Below are 21,830 nucleotides of genomic sequence, written 5' to 3'. Positions count from 1 at the left end.
AATTAGAAAATGGGCAAATGCGCCAATATTTTACCAAAGAGGATGTACAGATAGCAAGTAAGCATATGAAAGATGTTCAACTTCATTAATTAGAGAAATGCAAGTTAAAACCATACGAGATGTTACTGCACACGTTATAATGCCTAAAATTAAAAATGGTGATAACATCAAATGCTGCTGAGGATGTGGAAAAACTGGCTCACTCATCCATTGCTGGTAGGAATGTAAATGGTACAGCCACTTTGGAAATAGCTTTACAGTTTCTTTTAAAATGTTCTTATCATACAACCCCACAAATACACTCTTGGGCATTTATCCCAGAGAAATCAAACTTATTTTCATGCAGAAACTTGTGCACAAAAGTTCACAGCAGCTTTATTCAAAACAGTCAAAAAACTAGAAACTACCCAAATGTCCTGCAATAGGTGAATGGTACATTCATAAACTGTGGTACATTCCTACCATGGAATACTACTCAGCAATAAAAAGGAATGAACTATTGGTATACACAACCTGGATGAACCTCAAGGAAATTATATGGAGTGAAAAAAGCCAATCTGAAAAGAATGGATATATACTGCATGACCCCATTTATGTAACACTCATGAAACAGCATAATTACAGAGATGGAAAACAGATTCGTGATTGCCAGGGGTTAGGGCTGGAGGAAGAGGGAGGCTGTGGCCAAAAGGGGTAGTACAGTAGAGTATTTCCATAATGGTACAGTTAACTGTCTCGAATGTGGTTGTACTTACACAAAACTAGACATGCTAGTTACACAAAACTAGCTATACACATACATACAAATGAGTGCATGTAAAATTGTGAATTTATATATGCTCTATAGATTGTAGCAATGTCAACTTCCTGGATTGATACTGTACTGTATTTACACAAGATGTTAACACTGGAGGAAGCTGGGTGAAGGGTGCAGGAGGCCCCACCATACATTTATCTGCAACTTCCTGTAAATCTAATTATTTTAAAATAAAACATTTATTTATTTGTGATAATATATAAGACCTACTCTCTTTCAAAATAATTAGACCAATTACAGAAGACATGCAGCACTGTCTTGTCATGTGTTTTGAGAAATTTTTGACATTTTCAATCTTGTTTCTCCCTATAAATAAACAGAGTCCATGGAAACTTCAGTGAAGCATTCTTTTCCAATCCTGTGTATTCACGGAGAAACTAATGGCGTTTGTTCTCTGTGTTGTCTGAACCTTAATTTCCTCATAGGCTTTTGTTTTCCATTTTGACAGAGCTGAACTTGTGGCTGGCTCTTTCAAACCCCACCTATTCTTTCCCCCGGGGTGGTGGTGATGGTGTATGTTTTAAAAAGTTGTCTCTTTCTCTCTCTCTCATTAAATGTAACTTTACATTTAATGGGTACATTTACATTTAAATGGGTACTTTAAATGTAACTTACTCATTTTATGTTCCAAGCTTTATTGTAGCATCCTAAGACCCAGCATTCAGCCACTTAGGAGTGTCTTGAAATCCTAAGCAGCTAAGAAATCCTAGGGCCTTCTCTTGTCTTTTCCATGGTGAGTAACCTTGTATTCAGGGAGAGGACAGGGAGAGAAATGGAGAGCCATCAATTATACAGAACTGTTCTTTGGAAAGCTTGAGTGTCCATTTATCCTTCTCCCCAAGGGCAGCGGCAGAGCGGGGAAACTTAGTCATTACTAATACTATGAAATAATACAAAATGCCAACACAATATTACTTTTGAACAGTGACAGAGATCTGTAATATAAGTTTAGCATAATATTAAAGCCACAAGACCTCCTGTTTATGTCTTATTGAAACAAATCACTTCCCCTTAGACTCACGTAAAGCCTCAAAGCTGATGACAAAAGGCAGTCATTTCCTACTTGTATGCAGAGAGGAAACAAAGACAGAGCTCTAGTCTCCGACTGGATGGCCAATCAGTATTACAGAAGAGCAAAATCCACCCCTTAGTTGGGCCCCTCGTTCTCCATCTACACGGTTTTTAGGACTTTGGCATCAACTGTGATCACCGTGTTCTCTAATAAAGAGCAGCCATGTGAAGACATACCTATTCATCTCAGGAGAGAGGATATTTGGTTGTATTTCTGATATAGCGCCTTGAATTCTTGAAGGAAAAGAATCAGAAAGATTTATGTCAATGCCAGGGTGCTGATGCGAAAGTTGAAGTTCTAAATCCTACGGATGGCTTAGAAAAGGCTTCCAGACCAAAGCCAGGGAGTGGAAGTTTATAAAAGCACTGCAGATGGCTTTTTTTTTTTTTCCTTCTTGAAGACCCATTCCTAAATGAAGCAAATCAACCACATACTGAATTGTATACCCTCATCCCCTTTGCTTGTCCATTCATCCTGAATGAATTAAGAGATGAGGGATACCAGATATCCTCTGATATCCTCTGATATCTACCAGATATTCTCTGAAGCTGACACATAATGGCTTTGCTACCAAGCTGGTGGATGGTTTGCTCCTGTTGTTAGCTTTGTAGGCTCTGGGTAGTTTTTCTTTCAATGATTGTTGCATTTCTCATGATTTCACCCTCAGCCGCTTAGGGGTCTCTCCTGAGATTGGCTCTACTCTGAACGCAAACTCTGCGCGTGCATAGGACTATCACAGAGTACCCACGTGCCTGCCAGTCTAACTCCAACGACCTGCGGTCATAGTGGGGTTTGCCATCACCAAGCCTCTTCAGAATGCCCTGGTTTTCCATGGTGATTCTCACTAGCTCCCGGTTCCTTGTTTCTCTGTTTAAGCTGAAAAATACAAAATCCCAAGATGCGTGAAGAATAAAGTTCTCCTCCTGGATGGGAGAGGGGGAGATGAAGTCGTGATGTCATAAATCCAGGCTGCCAAAGTGCAGGGAATCAGCTGTCCCGCGGAGCCCTGAGGCCCTCTACTCCTGTTGAACCAGACCACACTCTGGGAAACGTGCAAAGCCTTTTCAGCTTAAGATCAGTGGTTCTCAGCCCCGCTGCCTACTAGAAAATTCTACTTTATTGGTCTGGGATGGAGCTTGGGCATTGGCATTTTGCAAAAGCTTCCCAGGCATTATCATGTGAAACCAAGATTGAGAATCTCTGGTTTAGAGGATGAAGGTCTTGCCTACTGATAAATCACAAATGGCTGATGACAAGTTTTGGTTCACCTCACTCCCCTCAGCTTTCAACTCAATTTCAGAATACAAGGATTAGGAAAGACTTCTTGACACTCCCCCTGCCCTACACACACACACACACACACCACTTTTCTTTCCCTGCATGCACTCCTTTTGTAGCCCTGATCACACTGCATAACTATTTACATAAATGTCCCCCTTACCTGACATTGGGTTCTTTGGAGTTAGGAAATATACTTCTCATTTCACTTCTATAGACCTGGTGCTTAGCACATGGTAGTTCAGGAAATATTTGCGGAAACAATTTTAAGAGTGCTGTAGTCCCAGCTATGGTCACCATTTTACAAAAGTGCTTTCTTGTGACAAACTCTGAATAGGACTCTGAAGAGTCTCTTAGAGGGATAAAAAAGCTCTTTAACGCTAGAGAAAGGTCCCTGTTTGGGGTGGTTTTCTTTCTCCTTAACTTAGTCTCTTTGGTTATCCCTCAAGATAACTTCCCTTAAGTATTCCTCTGGCACTAAAACCCAAGAAGGGTGAAGTCAATTTTGACTTTTGGAAAATGAAATGAAGAGAAAGAACACTACCTCTTGGAAAAATATTCGTTCCAGCAATCCACCTTGGCGGGGCCGCGGTGGGCGTTGGCAATCTTCTGACACAGTTGCTTGTTTTCATATTCGATTTTGTCGATTCTCTTTTGTTCACCCTGGTGAGAAACCCCACCCCATCATGGTGACGTCATTGCTACATGGTTCTCCATCACACAATGGCTGAGCATCCCCCTCCTCTGGGATGGTGCGAAAGGGGCATATTGGGGGCCACAGTGGAGACTGGGAGAGAAGCTGAGGAATCCAGGGGTGGTGTGTATGGGGAGGAGAAGGATGAATGAATCTTTGGTGAGGTGGGTATTTAGAAGGCTCTGGGAAACTGGCCTTCTTTAGGACATAGATAAAATCAATAATGGCAGGGACAAGTACCTGTAGTTTGCTCAGTTTTAAAATGTGATGTGTGTGCACCACTGGAGGCTTGGTATCAACAGTAGGCTTCACTAGAGAGGGGGGAAAGAAAGCAATGTTACATCACAGGTGTCCTCTTAGTAGCCTTAGAAAATCTGCTTACATTCTAGACAATGGCCCTGATTAAAACATTGCAAGTTTGAATTCTGAACTAATCCAGTTCAGGAATTTTGGTTTAGTTGACTTTCCCAAACTGACATCTTTTGGAGAGTTTTGAGCAGACATGAGAGAATGGTGAGGGCTGTGAAAAATAAAATTTACAGACATAAATATCCTTTGAATCTAATGAAAGAAATCTCTCTCCCACCCTTTCCCAGTACGAATAGCCTGGCTACTGGATGCTGAAGTCCTATCCTCTGTCTACCTTACTTTGGCTTTAAAGAGTTTAAATGAGCATATCCATCAAATGAACTCCCTGGTGGAAGATAAATTTGCAAAGCCATCTATTGGTCTGGTTTACTGTCAATATCTCTATGGTGGGCCCTTCCAGAACCCTAATCGCAGTGTCCAGTTCAAATTGCCCCACGTACCTATTTGTATTCTATTCTTATGAAATACGTAGTGGCCAAAGTCCAGTTTCTTCCTGAATGATGTGCTCTGTCTATGATTAGAGACGATTACAGGGTAGGCTAGATAATCCAGGGAATTGTTCATCTTCTCTTCCTAGTCTCACTTCAGAAATGAGGCACCCAGGCTCCTCTGTGAGGTACTTAGCTGTGCCCATGACGGGCTGTCATAGTTACCCAGTTATGACATCAGGGACAGGTCCCCCGGGAGAAGGAGGAGCCCCAGAGCATGCCTGGCCGTCCCTGGGCTTCTCTTTTGAGAGCTAACCCAGTCAAGATGAGGGGGGAGGCTCAGAAGCTTTCCCAGCTGTCTGGAATGCAGGTGCCACCAACAGCAGCAGGAAAATGTGTGGTGTCTGGGAGGGGTGGGATGGCACGGGGTGGGAGTGGGAAGAAATCCAGCCTTGGTTACACACCTTGAGCTATAAGTTTAGTCTCCACTGCAATGGTTTCCCTGAAGGTGTGAGACTACAGCTCTTTGCAGAAGTAAAAGACCTTAATGATAATTTGATCCAATTTCTTCATTTTGCAGATGAGGAAACTGAAGTCCAGAGCAACAGCCAAACTGCTGTAGAACAAGTTAGTGGCAGAACTGGGCTCAGGATGTGGGGTTTCCTGAATTCCCAGGACCACAGGTGCTTTTTGGAGAGGTGGGGGGATCTGCCATTTTCATGGCAGTGGAGAACAGAGACGGTCTTTTGCTGGCAGTTGGACCTCAGTAAATGATGAGTTGCTGACATCGTGTGGCTCATAGTGGGCTGGCAGCTGCTCCAGGAAGGGCTGCAAAGGAGCGGGATTCATGTCCACACTAGCACAGGGTGTAGCACCTAGTGGGTGCGCTACACGTTTGCTGATGAAGAGAGGGAGAACGCCTATCCAGTGCTCACTATGTAGAGCTGGGCGCTTTCCTGGCATGTTAATCTTTCAAACAACCCTAGGAGTTAGGTGCTGTTATTACCCTCATTTTTTTCAGTAAACGGGCTCAGAGAGGTTAAGTCATTGCCCAGGGCCGGAATGCCACGCTTGCTTGCATAGACCCCAAGCTTTAAGCACGATGCCAACTCTCACTGAAGGCTGGAAGAAATGTGCCCCAGAGTTGGGCTTCTCAAACTTTAACCTTCGTAGGGATCCCCAGCGGGGCGTATAAAATGCACATTCTCACTCAGCAGGTCTGAGCTGGGGCGGAGATTCTGCATTTCTGACCAGCTCCCGGGCGATGCCAACGCTGCTGGCCCGCAGCAGGCAGAGCTCACAAACGGAACCCGGGTGTCCCTGTAATCCTGAGAAAATTCAGCGACACTAGGGTGTACCCCGGTCAAGAGAAACTTCTATTGCGCCCTGCATTTAGTCCAGTGAAGTTACCGCACTTCCATGCCTTAACGGGGGGTGGGAAGAGGACCCCCCCGAAACTCCGGAGTAGCGGCATCTCAGCCCCCTAACTCAAGCCCAGAGATCTTCCCCCGCGTCCGCCTGGCGCCCGGCGGCGCGCATACTTCCCGGGAGCGGAGCGCGCCTGGCCGCCCGCGCTCCGCTGCTTCCCGCGCCCGGCGGGCCCGCCTCCGGGGCGGGACGGGGCGGGTCCCGGCTCCGGAGCCCCCGCCCAGCTGACCCGGCCGCTCTCCCTTAGCTTGCTGCTGCCCCGGCGTGCAGGGCCCGGCCGCCGCCATGTCTGGCCCGTTCGAGCTCTCGGTGCAGGATCTCAACGACCTGCTGTCGGACGGCAGCGGCTGCTACAGCCTCCCGAGCCAGCCCTGCAACGAGGTCACCCCCAGGATCTACGTGGGCAACGCGTGAGTCGCCGCTCCCGGGCCCCGAGACACCCCAACAGCCCCTCCCCGGGGTGCCCCGCCCACCCGAGGGCTGGGGGTGGGGGCGTCGGCGGGCGCGGGTGGGGGGAGTCGGGGCGGGGTCGCTCCTCCGGAAGCCAAGGCGGGGGCTGGGCGGGGGCTGGGCGGGGGCTGGAGTCACCGCCCACCCTCGCGCTTAGGGCGGAGGGGCTGGACCCCGCCCCGGCCCAGCTCTGTCCTTCCCTTCGCAGGGAGGCGGAGACCCGAGCGCAGCTCTGGCAGCCCGGCGTCAGGCCCGAAGCCACAACCCTCTAGGGGCTCGGCCTTGGGCGGTGTCGGGGCTACCAGGTTCACTTAACAGGTGGCCCTCTGTCCCCCGGCCGGTCTCCGGCCCGCTCGTCATGTGACAGCTGCCTGGTTCTGCAGTGAGGTCACCGCGGAACGTCTGCCTTCGCTGCCATGGCAACGGGCTGACGTCACAATTCGGGCGTGGAACTTTCCCGGCCGGGCAGGCCCAGATGTGGGAATTGAAATATTGCAAACTAGGGGTCCAGAGACCTGGGCCCGGGCTTCCTCGCTTCTCTCCCTGCCTTCCAGTTAGGGTTTGATTTATCTAGAATTCTAGAACGATCCAATGATTAACCCCCCTAAGGACCTGAGCCATCACTTAGAAAAGGCTGCCGACCTTCTCACCACCAGGAAATGCATTTATTATTTATCACTGGAGAGTTCTTACCAAATTGATTTTCTCATTTTCTCATAGTCAAACTACCAGTAAGAATTTCTCAGCAGCAGGAGAAAACCAGTGTTAACCATTCAGAGAGGTGCTGAAATACCAGCCAAATGCAAAAAAAATAGATTCCCATGCCTGTACAGCCTTGGGAGGGTGCAGGTTGGATTTTTTGAGACCCAGTTACCAAGGCCCTAAGCTCCACGGGCCCAGGGACTGCATGTCTAATCCGGTTCTCTCCTTTTACACAGGAAGAAATGATGGCCCAGAGCACTTTAGGGATAGTGAGGATAGGGTCAATGTCTTGTTCATGTCTGTATCCCAGGTCCTGGACTAGGACCTGATGCTTAGTCTTTCAAGGACTGCCACAGAAATGGGGGTCATCACGGAGCTAGGGGGTCTGGAAGGCAGGCTGGGCCTCAATGGGGGCTGGTCTCATCCATCCATCACTCATTCACCACTTGGAGCATCACTATGTGACAGACGTTGAACAAGTATTCACAGTATTGATGACAATGATAATGGTAAAGTTGTTACAAGTATTCACAGTATTGATGACAATGATAATGGTAAAGTTGTTGAATGTTGACTTAGAGAAAGAAGATGAATGATAGTGACTCTTCAAAGTTAGTTATTTTAGTGCCTTTTTAATGAGCCACTGCTTTACAATTGTGTGCAGTGTCGTGATAGCTAAAACAGGGTCCCAGAATCTCAGCCAAAGGCCTCGGTAATTGCCAAGTTCTGAGGATAAGCCCCTCTCCAGCCACCCAAGCAACAAGTGGCCTTGGCCTTCTCGGAAACCTGCTCTCTTGGGCGGCTTGGCACATTGGGCTGTCACCACTTCCCGAGTGGAAACTAAGGTTGTGAACAAGTAAATCTGCCCTCAAGTAAATCTGCCCTTGACATAGCCAAGGGTGTGGGGGGCGCTCAGCAGGGAGGATGGACTGAGTACCAATTCCACCCCGACCCCCCCTGCAGTTGGGAGCGCCTTAAGAAAATCAGGCCTCCTGATCAGGGCTCACAGGGCAGAGAGGAGCCTGGATGAGCCACATTTTCTGCCTCTTGAGATTTGCAACTGATATGGGCATGAGAGGCAGGGTGAGGAGGAAGACAGCAGGGCTGGTGTCAGGAGAAAGGAGGCCTCCTCCCAGCCCTGCTGCGCGGCAGCCCATGCGAGCATATGCACATCCTTCCGCTGTCATGTCGGGCCAGAGCTTAAGCTCTGTCCTTCCTCCCTGGGCTGCTGTGACAGGCAAACAAGAGCATGCAGGAGAAGGCGTTTTGTAAAGTATAAACTGCTGTTTGAATTGGGACGTTGTTGTGAGATGAAATAAAGGAGCCCTTTGACTATTCAGATCGAATGTTTTGTAACCCCCAGAGTTCTGTTGAGGCCACTTGCTCCCCAAGTGCTTACTCACCCAAGAGAGCTTCAGAGACGTGGCTAGTGGACTGTGACAGAAAGGATCCCTCTGGGGGATGGGAGGGGGCTGCTGCACTTTAGAATCCAAGGAAGAAGGCTGCCTGGGATGTGCTGATTTCATTCTTCACTGATTCACCACATATTCAGCACCTACTGTGTGCCAGGTTCCATAGCACGTGCTGGGCATACAGACATGAAGTAGGCATGGTTCCTCCCTCAAGGAGCTCATTAGGATAGTGGCAGTGACCACGGTGTCAGGTTCTGTCTATAGAACAGCTCATTTGACACTCAAAACAACCCCAGGGGTAGGTACTGTTATCACCCCCATTTTGCAGATAGGGAAACTGAGGCACAGAAAGGTTTAGTGGCTTGTTCAAGGTTGTCTGGCTGGTAAGTGGCAGGGCTGGAATCAGACCCGGGCAGTCTGGCTCCAGAGCCCATTTTTAGCCCCGTGGTGATACCACCACCACAGTATAGGGAGCACAATGCTGAATGGAGGGGAGATCAGGAAATACTGCCAAGGGTGGTGAGAAATGAGAGGGTACATTTCCATGAAGATGGTGGAGAAGGGCATTCCAGGCAGAGGGAACAGCATGGGCATGAAAGTGCCCAGGCTATTTGGGGCAGGTAATTAGATCTGGCTGGAGTGAGGGCAGAGGGTCATAAGCTGGGGCTGGAGAAGTAGTCAGGGGCCAGAGCATGGAGGGTCCTTGCTGGGCCAAGAGGCTTAGGATCTTCTCCATCTTTCTCCCCCGAGGGCTGCCAGGTGGTCAGTTGATCATCCCCCCGCTGCTGTCTCCTGTCCAGGTCTGTGGCTCAAGACATCCCCAAGCTGCAGAAACTGGGCATCACCCATGTCCTGAATGCGGCTGAGGGCAAGTCCTTCATGCACGTCAATACCAGTGCCAACTTCTACAAGGACTCTGGCATCACCTACCTGGGCATCAAGGCCAACGACACACAGGAGTTCAACCTCAGCGCCTACTTTGAAAAGGCGGCGGACTTCATCGACCAGGCCCTGGCTCAGAAGAACGGTAAGGGACCTGCCACCCAGGAAACTATGGGAGGCACCTTTGACTGGACTTTCTCTAGAAAACAGGCCCACGACAGGCCTCTTCTTGGAAAACCTGTTGTTTCCTGTCTCTTGTGTTGAATGACTGAGAGCTTCAGGTCTCTCTCTGCTCACCTGGCTGCCCATCAAGTGGCTTCACATTACACAAGATGTACAAACCCATCACACAGTGGCAGCCCCGGGGTCCCTGTGTTTGATCTGACTTTGGCTGAGAATCAGTTGCCAGCCCCTCCCCCCATTCAGATAGCTGCAATAATGAAGATCTGTTATTTTCCGTGATAAGAAATCCTGAGGTGAAGGGGCTCCAGGGCTTGTCGATTCAGCAGCTCTGTGGTGGCTTCAGGACTCTTCTGCCACCCTTAGTGCTGGGGACTCCCGTGATGGTCCCAAGATGGCTGCAGCAGATCTGGTTACCACCTCCCAACAGGACAAAGTGCAGCAGAAGATGAGGCAGCCATCTTTTCCTCATGTTTCTCTCTTTTCTTAAGAGCGAGTGAAACATTCCCTAGAAACCCCCCAGTGGAGTCCCCCTCACATCTCACTGGCTAGAGATGGGTCACGTGAATACCTGGCAAGGGGAGGGGGTGCAGTCATGATTGGCTTAGGCCCAAAGTCAGCAAACTTTGGCCCAGTTTTTAAATGCTTGCTGCAACTCCCAAATATAAGGTAAGACTGAAGCAGAACTGCTGAGGTGCTGGCAGTTGGGCGAGGTGTGCCAGAGAGAAATCCTAGAAGGCCAGAGGGTAGACAGCAGCTGAGCAGGCTGGGCTGCTTGCCCCTTCTGCTTTTAGCTTGCTTCTCTCAGCAACTGCCTTTACCTTCCTGCCGCTTCCTCCAGCCTCTTCCTTTCTCCCCACCCCAAACCTTCCCAGGGGGAGTGACCCCCACTGAGGCGTCATCAGCCCTGTTCGCCTGATTCTAGCCTGTCTCTGCTACCCTGATGCTTCTTGTCCCAGCAGCCTCCCCACTGGAATGATTCCCAGGGACCAGAGTTTACTAGCCGCTGGTTAGCACACGTTTGGGGCCCAGGAGGGAAGTTTTATTGCCTGGGGAATCTGCAGACTTTATCATCAGGCCCTTCGTGGTCCTCCACTGCCTTGTACACCTCACCCACCTCTTCTGCGGCTGTTCTGAGCTCCTGTATAGACGAGAACAAGGGGCCCAGTTAAGGGGATGGATTTCACTCTTCCTGTGTATTGACTGGTCATCCATTCAGGGAACTTAGAGCCCTCTGACGGTTTCCTCTTTCCATACAACTAGGAACATACCCTGACTTTGTGTGACCTCCTGCCTTAGCCCGCGTGGGTTGGGTCATTAGTCTGGAAGGCTCTCTCTGCCTCTCCCTGCCCTGTCCTCTGGCAGACTCCACCTCGTGCTTGAGTACTGGGCATAGTGTCCTCTCTTCCATGAAGCCTGCCCTCAGGCTGGGTCTGCTGTGTCCCTTGTCTGGTCTCCCTAGCACCTGACGTAGATCAGGCCCATAGCAGGTACACTGGATTACTGCACCAGTGACAAAAAGGAATTCCAAGGGTTCTAATGCCCAGTGTAAATGCTTCCAGGATTGACTGGCCAAGTGAGTCAACAGAAATGCGCTGGCCTCCAACACTGCGCCAGGCTCGGGGGAGCTGGGGGCCCATCACTTTGGAGAGGGGAGAGTAGGGGAGTGGCCAGGGGCACTCAGAGAAGGAAGCAGTCACTTCCATCTGGGAAGATCAAGGGAGTCTTCGTGGAGGAGGTGGCATCTGGGCGGGGCCTGGAAGGATGGGCTTTGAACCCTCCCCTTCCGCACTGGCTCTATGAGCCCTGGGCATGCTGAGTCCGTTCCTGGTTCCAGGTGGTGAGGCAGCTGCTCTGCAGAGGGTCCTGTTGCCAGGGCGGGGGCAGGGAAAGCCCCACTCTGAATACTTTGGGTCCACTGGCCAGAGAGTGAATGGGCAGGAAAGTGGAGGACTCCCCGTTCCTGCTCATCAGCATTGGGAAAATAGGGTTATGTTTTGGGGATAGGGTAATGGGAACGGAAGACACTCTGTTTGTTTCTGGGCCAGCAGATGTCCTTCAGGATAATGCCCGTGTAGAGGTGTTGGTGGGTATTCATTCACTCAACTGGTCAGCAAATATTTATTGAGCACCTAGTGTATGCTGGAGATTGTAGGGCATCTAAAATCAGTACCCCACAGTCCTTACCCTTAAGGAACTCACGCTCTGGCAGAGGAGAGTCGGTCTTTGTGTGGCCGACACTAACACAGAGCCAGGCTGCTGTAGAAGAGGAGGTACCAGGTGCCAGCAGAGGACTCGTAGTGTTGGCTAATATTTATTTATTGAATGTTCCCGTCTGCCAGGCACTAGCCTAAGTCTTTTTTTTTTTAAATTAATTTATTTGGCTGCGTTGGGTCTTCATTGCTGCGCGTGGGCTTTCTCTAGTTGTGGCGAGCGGGGGCTACTCTTCGTTGCGGTGCGTGGGCTTCTCATTGCAGTGGCTTCTCGTTGTGGAGCATGGGCTGTAGGTGCGCAAGCTTCAGTAGCTGTGGCACGCGGGCTCAGTAGTTGTGGCTCATGGGCTCTAGAGCGCAGGCTTCAGTAGTTGTGGCACTCGGGCTTAGTTGCTCCGCGGCATGTGGGATCTTCCCGGACCAGGGATCGAACCCGTGTCCCCTGCATTGGCAGGCGGATTCTTAACCACTGCGCCCCCAGGTAAGTCCCTAGCCTAAGGGTTTTATGTGTTGCTTCCTTTAATCTTCCAGCCACCTTGTGCCATGAGTACTATTAGCACAGACAAGGAAACTGAGGCACAGTGGGCTTAGGTGGGTCATAGAGTAATAACCAGTGTATTGGCCAGGGTTCTCCAGAAAAACAGAACCAATAGAATATAGCTATTATTTATTTCAGAGAATTGGCTCACGTAATCATAGGGACCGGCAAATCTGAAATCTGTCAGGCAGACCGGCAGCTGGAAACTCGGGCAGGACTTCTGGAGGTAGAATTCCTTCTCCAGGAAGCCTCAGTTTTTTGCTCTTAAGATCTTTAACTGATTGGATGAGGCCCACCCACCTTATCAAGGGTGATCTCCTTTATTTAAAGTCAACTGATGGGAGGTATTCATTACATCTACAAAATCTCTTCGAGACTAGTGTTTCACCAAGCAACTGGGCATCATAGACAAGCCAAGCTGACAAGTTTAACCATCACAACGAGCAAGTTAAAATTTAAACCCAGATTCACATGACTTCAAAGATTTGGGTTCTAAGTCCCGATGCTGACAAAGGAAATACTTGAGCTGGGGTCTTAAGGTATGAGCAGGAGTTTGCCAAGTAGCCAAGAGGGAGAGGATGTTCCAGGTAGGCGGAACAACATGTGCAAAGGCACAGAGGTGAGAAAAAGCCTGGAAAGGTGTCGGGGCCGTGGGCGGTTGGCCTGGTAAGTCACACCTTGGGGACTAGACTACCCGGCTAATGGTGGCAGGTCACGTTTATATTTTAGAAAGCTTCCTCCAGCTGGAGTGTGGGTTGGTGGTGGTGAAGATAGAGCGAGAGCTCCGTTTGGAGGTGAGGGGGCAGAGTGGGAGGTGACAAGGACCTGAACTGGGCACTCTGTGTGAGGAGGGGGTGGGGATAAGAGAAGCCGAGGCTTGTAGCTCAGGCTAGAAGAACCTTGTTGACAATGCCTCTGACCTCTCCTGACCATCCCTTCCTTCCTTCACCCAATGCTGGGGATACAGCAGGGAACAAAACAGATGGACATCCCTGCCCTCGTGGAGGTTATGTTTTGGGGGAAGATGACAGCAAACAAGTGAAAAAGATACGTGGCCCGTCAGGGGGTGGGGGGACCAAAGCAGGGAGAAGGGGATGAAGGAGTATGGGGAGTGGGCTGGTGTTGCCAGCCGGCTGGAGGGAGGGAGGAGAGGGAGGAGGGGATTACGTCAGTGGCAGATGGCAGGGCAGATTTAGTTGAGCCTCGTGGGACATTTGGGGGACCACGAGAGGGTGTTTTTGTTTGTGTGTTTGTTTTGATTTCTTGTGTTTTTATTTGACATGCATGTACCTTTTATTTTTTAAATGGCTTTGTTGCAGCATAATTGACATTCAGTAAACTACACATAGTTGAGTTTGGTAAGTTTTGACATATGTATACATCTGTGAAGCCATGACCACAACCAAGATCATGAGCTTATCCATCACCCCGCAGATTTCCCTCATGTCCCTTTGTGACCTCTCCCTTCTGCCCCTCTCTTCCCTCTGTTCCTAAGCAACCACTGATCTGCTTTCTATCACTAGACATTAGTGTACATTTTGTAGACTTTCATATAAATGAAGTTGCACAGTATGTCCGCATTTTTGGTCTGGCCTCTTTCACTCAGCATAATTATTTTGAGTTTCTTCCGCGCTGTTGCACGTATCAGGAATGCCCTTTTAACGCTGAGTAGTCTTCTGTTGGATGGACATACCACAATTTGTTTATCCATTTACCTGTTGGTGGACATTTGGGTGGTTGTCATATTTTGCTTTTGCTTGTAATAGAAGATTCACATAGAGAAGTACCCATATCACAGTGTATCAGTGCACTGCACACACCCATGTACCAGCCCCCAGATCAAGAAACAAAGCATGACCAGCACCCCAGAAACCCCCCTACGTCCCCTGCCTCACATACCAGTATCCAGACTTCTAACAGCATAGTTCAGTTTTGCTGTCTCTTTTTTTTTGTTGTTAAAGTTTTGTTTTTGTTCTTGACCACCCTTTGCGGCACGCGGGATCTTAGTTCCCCTGCAGTGGCAGCGTGGAGTCCTAACCACTGGACCACCAGGGGAGTCCCCTGGCTCTTCTACCCTATGGGATCATACACGTCCTGTTTGTGTGTTTCCTCCATGTTGTTTCTGAGAAGTTGGAGATTGCTCATACTTAGTATTTATCTACTCTGCCGTTGACGGGCCTTTGGGAGTTTCCATCTTGGGGCTATCGTGAACAGTGCTGCCTGCAGTCTTTTAGCAGACGTGTGCGTGCATTCCTGCCGGCCATGGGTCTGGGATGGAACTGCCAGGCCCTGGGGAACGCATGTGTTCAGCTTGAGTAGATCCTGCCACACGGCTTCCCGAAGATGTGCGCCAGTTTACACCCCGTCCCCCAGCCACAGATCAAAGTCCTAGCTTCTCCACATCCTCACCAATGCTGTGTGTTTTGTATTTATCTTTTTCATCTTAGCCATTCTGGTGGGCACACAATGGCCTTGCATTATAATTTTCATTTGCATTTCCTGGAAGGGTTTTGACTGGACTCGAGGTGTGACGGGACGGCCCCAGCTCACTGTGTCCCCATCTTTCACAGGCCGAGTGCTCGTCCACTGCCGTGAGGGTTACAGCCGCTCCCCGACTCTCGTCATCGCGTATCTCATGATGCGTCAGAAGATGGATGTCAAGTCTGCCCTGAGCATCGTCAGGCAGAACCGTGAGATCGGCCCCAACGATGGTTTCCTGGCCCAGCTCTGCCAGCTCAATGATAGACTCGTCAAGGAGGGGAAATTGAAACTCTAGGGTGCCCTCACTGCCTCTTCTCTAGAGGTCGGATGGGGGGGGGGGCGCCCTGGTGGTGGTGTCCCAAGCTGCCATGTTTAGGAAACACACTGTACCCTGCTCCCAGCATCACCAGGCACTTGCCCACAAGTCTGTCCCAACACAGCCCTGGGCCACTTTCCCCCTGGGGAGCATATAAAGAAGCTTGCTGAGGAGGGCATTCGTGCTCCCTGGTGTGTCCTGTGCCTGCAGTTTATGATGTCCTCACCCTGAGGAGGGGGCGCAGAGGGGGTGCAGGCCTGTGACGGGCGTGCTTCTCCTGGATGACCCAGGGCAAGAGGTGTGTGGAAGTGTAAGGCCTGAGACGCTCACAGGGGCCCCTCCCCGCCTCCCCGCCTCCCACCCCTGGGCCCTCTCCTGAGTGGGGACCCCCGCCCTGTAAAGGAACTATGCAAACGCGGGCCCCTCTCCCCCCACCGTGTCTGTCTCCCCTGTCCCCTCACAGCTGTCCACACCCTGCTCGTAGGCAGAGGCACGTCGTGAGGTCTGAAGCTGGCTCAGGGTCAGTTGTCCGTGGGTGGAAATTCCCATGAAGAGACTGCATTTTAATGATTTAATCTTAGGATTAAAGATACCGAAACAAAGAGGCCTTTGAGTGGGCAAATACATGCCCCTGGAGGACTCTCCTAAATTAATTGTTTAAAAAATGTGACTCCTTGGAAGACTTGAGTTCAGAATCCACCTCTTTGGGGTACCCGGCTCTCAGAGGTCACTTGGTCGGTTAGAAGAGCGATGCCTTGGGCAGGGTTTTATTTTTCTTTTTTAGAAAACAGGGTGTTGAAGTCCAGCCTATTTAAAAACCCCACCATTTGGAGAATTACAAGGGTTTTGTCCTGAATTATAGTGTTGGCAAGCCCAAGCCACTCGTGCTCACTGCTTTTTGTCTCGGTTACTATTCCAAGAACAGGAGGAGGAAGTTGGCCAATTATAGCACGTGCATGCACGTGCGCGCGTGTGCGTATCTGTGTGTGTGTGTGTGTGATAGAGAGAGAGAGAGCAACACAGCCAGTGGCTGGACAAGCAAGGGGATGAACGGGCCCAGGCTCACATCCTGCCCACTCCCAGGTAGTTCTTACAGCTCTCTGCTGCCAGAAAAGGTCCAGGAGCCTTGGCAGCAAAAATGACTCAGCCAGGCAGAAAGGAAACATGGCGGAACGTCCAAATGGAGCCTTTACTGGTGGTAGAGCAAACAAGAAGAAACAGCCTTTGTAAGGACTTTTTTAGGATGATGTTGGAACGCACAAGCACTCACACTCACACGTGTGCGTGTGCGCACATTTGTCAGAATATAGGAGTTTTGCTTTGAACACAGTCTTGTTAGCACTTGACATGATTGTCATCAGGGCAGGCGATGCAGGGCTGTCATCTTCAGGTTCCCTAATGGCAGAGAGGTGGTCCTCAGCTCTGCCCCCAGCGCTTAGCACATAGATGTCTGATAAAAGTTTGTGGAATTAAACTTTTTTTTTTTGAGCACCAAATATATGCAGGGTGTTGTTCTGGTGGGTGTATCAAGCTCCCAGAAGCCTGACTTGGTGGTAGGATCACTTGCAAGGATCTGCAAAGGAGTCTTACCTGAAAGGAAATATCAGGGACTTTTGTTGAATATTTAAAATTCAGTTTTAAGTTTCAATTCAGGCAGCGTTATTACTGTATGGAGGTGGGGAATGTGCCTTTTCCAGAGTTGACCACAAGCTTCCAGCTAGGTTGAGGAGAAGCAGGTGTGCCTCTGGCTTCACACCCAGGTGTAATTGTCTCTGTCGTGGCAGAAGCAGCACCTCCGCAGCCTGGATGTCCCCTTTGCTTTGTGACCTCAGCAGCCCCGAACAAACTAGAATCTGTCTTCTTTTTCAGCTACGAGGCTGCCCCAATAGACCCACCTAAGTGAAACGGCCATCCTCTCTCCACTATGTCCCTCACAGTGCTCGGATAACTCTCGCGCTTAATCTATCTTGATCCTCACAATAACCTATTAACTTGGTAGGGCTTATTCATGTATTGTTTTACCTTTCAGAAAAGGAACTGGGGTTCAGAGTGAGTAGGGGTGTAGCGCTCAGGGCTGCCCAGCTCGAAGGCAGAGCTGAGGCGAGATTTCAGGTTGGCTGCTCTCTGAAGCTGAATTCTTTCTCTCATACTACACTCCTCAAGAAATGAGCCCCTGGGCATGTCCGTGACCCAGCTCTTGTGCACAAGAGCCAGTTAGCTTTGTGGCCAGAGGACAGCTGTTCAAGCTGTGGTGTCGGGGGCGGCGGGGCTCTGCTCCAGGACAAGGAAGTAAAAAGCGTGGGTCCCCAACCGGGTCAGAATGTGTGGCTCTTCTTCTAGGAAACATTTAGCATCCCTAAGTCAGAGCTTTCTGCTCCACTTCCGGAAGAGGCCCAGGAGCTGGGGCTGGCTCCCCCTCCCACGCCCAGGCAGTGGTCCCTGCACAGGACAGCCACAGCTACTTAGGCCGGCTGACCAGGATCTCTTGAAGGACTCTTTGTTAGGGGTATGTCGGAGAAGAGGCCATGGGGAGAATTACTGCCTTCACTTTGGGGCTACTTTTTTTGCTGATAACTTGGGTTTTCTTGATAGTCTTTAGTCCCAGAAATGCCATATTTACTTCACGAGATGTAGCTCCTCCAAATCAAATTCTATTGTTTGAGCCAACACATGCCCAGCTGTGAGTGGATAGCTTTCTATCCCTGGGAAGTGATGGAATAGGAACTCAGGGTGCCTCTACCCCCTCCTCTGACCTGATCTCTTTCTTTGACTAGCAAACCCCTATCTAGACCAGATGAGAGCACCAAACAGTTTTCTTCTAAATTCTAAAGCAGTACACCTTCCGCCGGCTGGTCTGTTTCCCTGCCACTCTGAGTGAGCTGGAGAGCAGAAATCACCATCTGTCAAGCAAGGGGACTCAACTTGAAGACCTCTAAGGTCCGTTTTGGCTCTGACACCGTAGGGTTCTTTAAGAATCCGCATTGATATTGACCGCCATCTGGAAATTATAGGGTGTGTAACAATATGATGACCAGCAGGTGGCGTTGTGTTCCACCCGTGGTGATGGATGCTCGGAAAAGGAATGTTGATGCCTTTTGTGTCACAAGTTAATGATAAGATGCTAATGTTTTAATCGAAATAAGCACTGATCTTAAAATGTGAAGATATTAGCTTTTCTCGCAGGAAATTTTCTGTCATAAAACCTTCACAAAAATCACTGAAGAGCCAACAATGATGGTCCTTCCAAGTCAAGATTTTATCCTGATTGGAAAGAGAGGCCATCTCCGGTTGGGAGAGCAGATTGTTTGGAAGCTTTACTTACCTCCTGTCAGCTTTTAGGGTAATTTGATTGTGAAACTGTGAATTTTCTGGACAGAAAAGGGGAAGATATTAAATTGGTTTAAAAAAAAGTAAGTTTAATGTCTATCACAAATCAGTGTTAAAACACTAAAACTGTAACCAAAATAAATGTCTTACATTACAAAGAAATGGTCTTTTTTGTCCTTATCATAGTTGATTTTCTTTTATACTTTTATGCTTAGCTTTTGTTTGCTTTTTCTAACGTTTTAAAGTAATCATCTAAAAATTAGCCCCCCTGATTAGTTACAGGTTCCATGATGATTACATTCATTCAGTAAATATTTATTGAACATCTCTCCAGTGCCAGAAATTTCCTGTGTTAGGAATAGTCTTTAAAAATAATTTAATTTTAAAAAATTTCAGCTTTATTGTAGTGTAATTGACTGGAATATTCTTTTTAAAAAAAGTTAATTAATTAATTAATTAATTTTTTTTGGCTGCGTTGGGTCTTCGTTGCTGCGCGCTGGCTTTCTCTAGTTGCGGTGAGCGGGGGCTACTCTTCGTTGCAGTGTGAGGGCTTCTCACTGCAGTGGCTTCTCTTGTTGTGGGGCATGGGCTCTAGGCAAGCGGGCTTCAGTAGTTGTGGCACATGGACTCAGTAGTTGTGGCTCACGGGCTCTAGAGCGCAGGCTCAGTAGTTGTGGCACACGGGCTTAGTTGCACCACGGCATGTGGGATCTTCCCGGACCAGGGCTCGAACCCATGTCCCCTGCATTGGCAGGCAGATTCTTAACCACTGCGCTACCAAGGAAGTCCTGACTGGAATATTCTTGATTAGAGTGGTCCACTGCAAATGAGGGAGGTAAGATTTATGTTCCTAAGAAAGCAGGGGACAGGGGTGACAGTCTCAAGGTGGCCTCACGTGAAGATGACTGGGTGGCATTTTAGGATCTGAGTCATCCTGCAAGCAGGCAGTCCCCAACACCCCCTCCCTCCAGATGTCTTATAAATTCCTCCCTTAGCAGTAAGCTCTTTTATGATAAGCATTGCCTTTTTTCCCTCTGAATAAAAAACTTAGAGAAAATTGGGTGCCTTTTCTCCAGACAGAAAGAGCCTGGGCAGAAAAAGATCCTCTCTGCTCTCCAGCTCCCCATCTGCAGCAGGAGGCAATTAGACTAGCTCAGCATTTGTCAAGCTTCTTTGGCAACATAATCTTTATATTTTCACACAAAATCTTAAGGCAGGGCACTGATATATAAAACTGGTAACATGTTTTTTTAAGTGTAAGTTACACTTAAAAAACATTTTAATTAGAAAGGCAATACTGTATATATGCACAGTAATAAATTCAAACACTACAAAAGGCTTAGAACAAGAAGTGAGTCTCTTACCCCAAACCTTCAATGCCTCTACCCCAGAGGAAGCCACTACTAAGTATGTCCCTTAGTATAAGCCCGTGCGCCACAACTACTGAGCCTGCTCTCTAGAGCCCGTGAGCCACAACTACTGAGCCCACCTGCCACAACTACTGAAGCCCACGTGCCTAGAGCCCGTGCTCCGCAATAAGAGAAGCCACCACTGAGAAGCCCGCACACCACAAGGAAGAGTAGCCCCTGCTCACCGCAACTAGAGAAAGCCCACACGCAGCAATGAACACCCAACGCAGCCATAAGTAAGTAAATAGATAAATTTATTTAAAAAAAAAATTCAATAGGGGGACTTCCCTGGTGCCACAGTGGATAGGACTCCACGCTCCCAGTGCAGGGGGCCCGGGTTCGATCCCTGGTCGGGGAACTGGATCCCACATGCAGGCTGCAACTAAGAGTTCGCATGCCATAACTAAGGAGCTGGCGAGTTGCAAGTAAGGAGCCCTGGAGCCACAACTAAGGAGCCTGCCTGCTGCAACTAAGACCCGGTGCAACCAAATAAATAAATTTTTTTAAATAAATAAATAAATTCAGTTTAAGGGACTTCCCTGGCGGTCCAGTGGTTAAGACTCCACACTTCCACTGCAGAGGGCCTGGGTTTGATCCCTGGTCGGGGAACTAAGATCCCACATGCCACGTGGTATGGCCAAATATATAAATAAATTCAATTTAAAAAAATTTAACAGCCCAAACCCAGGGTTGGCAGCCTTGTGGAGAAACATGCTGTTATGGATTGAACTGTGTTCCTCTACAATTCATATGGTGAATCCAAGGACTTCAGAATGTGACCTTATTTGGAAGTAGGGTCGTTGCAGATGTAATTAGTTGAGATGAGGTCATGAGTGTGGGCGCTAATCCAATATGACTGATGTCCTCATAAGAAGGTGGAATTAGGACACAGACGTGCACACAGGGAGGACACCATGTGAAGATGAAGGTAGAGATCGGGGCCGGGGGGAAGCTTCTGCAAACCAAGGAATGCCGAAGATTGCCAGCAAGCCCCCAGAAGCTAGGGGAGCGGCACAGAACACTCTTCCTCGCAGCCCTCAGAAGGAACCAACCCTGCCAACACTTTGATCTCAGACTTCAGCCTCCAGAAACTATGAGACAATAAATTTCTGTTGTTTAAGCTACCCAATCTGTGGTACTTTGTTTCAGCAGCCCTAGCAAACTAAGGCACATGCCCACTTGTATGTTGCTCATGGGCCTGGGGACTGTTTATCTTCTCAGACCCAGAATTCACTTCTGAAATAACCCTACAGTTAAAATAAAATACTTTGTGGAATACTACTCAGCAATAAAAAGGAAAAAATTGCTGATACACGCAACAACTCAGATGAATCTCCAGGGAATGATGCTGAGTGAAAAAAGCCAGTCCTAAAAGGTTACATCATGACTGATTCCATTTATATAACATATTTATTTGAAGTGACAGAACTGCAGAAATAGAGAACAGATTGGTGGTACCATAGGTTAGGAGTGAAGGGGAAGGGTATGCTTATAAAAGGGCAATGAGATCAGAGTTGTTCTTTGTCTTGACTGTGATGGTGGTTACTTGAACCAACACGTGATAAAGTTGCATAGAAACACACACACACACACACACACGTACAAATAACACTGGGGAAATCTGAATAAGACTGGTGGATTGTATCAATGTTAGTATCCTGGTTTTTGCAAGATGTTACCATTGAGAGAAACTGGGCAAAGGGAACAGGGAATTTTCTCTGTATTAATTCTTACAAGTGCATGTGAATTTACAATGACCCCAAAATAAAAAGTTTAATTCAAAAAAATGACTTTGTCCGAGGATGTTCATAGCATCCCTACTGAGGATAGAGGA

The 21,830-nt window shown here is 48.6% G+C and overlaps 2 protein-coding genes across 2 annotated transcripts; one reads left to right on the top strand and one right to left on the bottom strand.

The window, feature by feature from the left end:
- Positions 1-2,074: 2,074 nt before the first annotated feature.
- CFAP97D1 (CFAP97 domain containing 1) lies at positions 2,075-4,794 on the bottom strand. Its single transcript, XM_068529790.1, has 5 exons — positions 4,671-4,794; positions 4,102-4,172; positions 3,712-3,830; positions 2,642-2,765; positions 2,075-2,122 (listed from the first exon to the last, which is right to left on the bottom strand). The coding sequence occupies exons 1-5, from the start codon at positions 4,792-4,794 to the stop codon at positions 2,075-2,077; spliced, it is 486 nt and encodes a 161-aa protein (XP_068385891.1).
- Positions 4,795-6,315: 1,521 nt separating this feature from the next.
- DUSP3 (dual specificity phosphatase 3) lies at positions 6,316-18,715 on the top strand. The gene is made up of 3 exons (XM_068529781.1): positions 6,316-6,496; positions 9,451-9,677; positions 15,034-18,715. The coding sequence occupies exons 1-3, from the start codon at positions 6,372-6,374 to the stop codon at positions 15,237-15,239; spliced, it is 558 nt and encodes a 185-aa protein (XP_068385882.1). The 5' UTR covers positions 6,316-6,371; the 3' UTR covers positions 15,240-18,715.
- Positions 18,716-21,830: the final 3,115 nt, after the last annotated feature.

The sequence above is a fragment of the Eschrichtius robustus genome, chromosome 20, assembly GCF_028021215.1.
Source record: "Eschrichtius robustus isolate mEscRob2 chromosome 20, mEscRob2.pri, whole genome shotgun sequence".
Lineage (NCBI taxonomy): Eukaryota > Metazoa > Chordata > Mammalia > Artiodactyla > Eschrichtiidae > Eschrichtius > Eschrichtius robustus.
The sequence above is the reverse complement of the archived record's forward strand: the minus strand, read 5'-3'. Positions and strand labels throughout refer to the sequence as shown.

What these genes read in the sequence shown, in the direction of transcription:
- DUSP3 (XM_068529781.1), top strand. Translation starts at nt 6,372, where the DNA reads ATGTCTGGCCCGTTCGAGCTCTCGGTGCAGGATCTCAACGACCTGCTG. An exon ending in AGGATCTACGTGGGCAACGC is followed by an intron (nt 6,497 to 9,450) that starts GTGAGTCGCCGC and finishes TCTCCTGTCCAG; the next exon opens with GTCTGTGGCTCAAGACATCC. An exon ending in GGCCCTGGCTCAGAAGAACG is followed by an intron (nt 9,678 to 15,033) that starts GTAAGGGACCTG and finishes CATCTTTCACAG; the next exon opens with GCCGAGTGCTCGTCCACTGC.
- CFAP97D1 (XM_068529790.1), bottom strand. Translation starts at nt 4,794, where the DNA reads ATGAACAATTCCCTGGATTATCTAGCCTACCCTGTAATCGTCTCTAAT. An exon ending in TAAAACTGAGCAAACTACAG is followed by an intron (nt 3,831 to 4,101) that starts GTACTTGTCCCT and finishes GTTTCTCACCAG; the next exon opens with GGTGAACAAAAGAGAATCGA. An exon ending in CGTTGGAGTTAGACTGGCAG is followed by an intron (nt 2,123 to 2,641) that starts GCACGTGGGTAC and finishes TTTTCCTTCAAG; the next exon opens with AATTCAAGGCGCTATATCAG.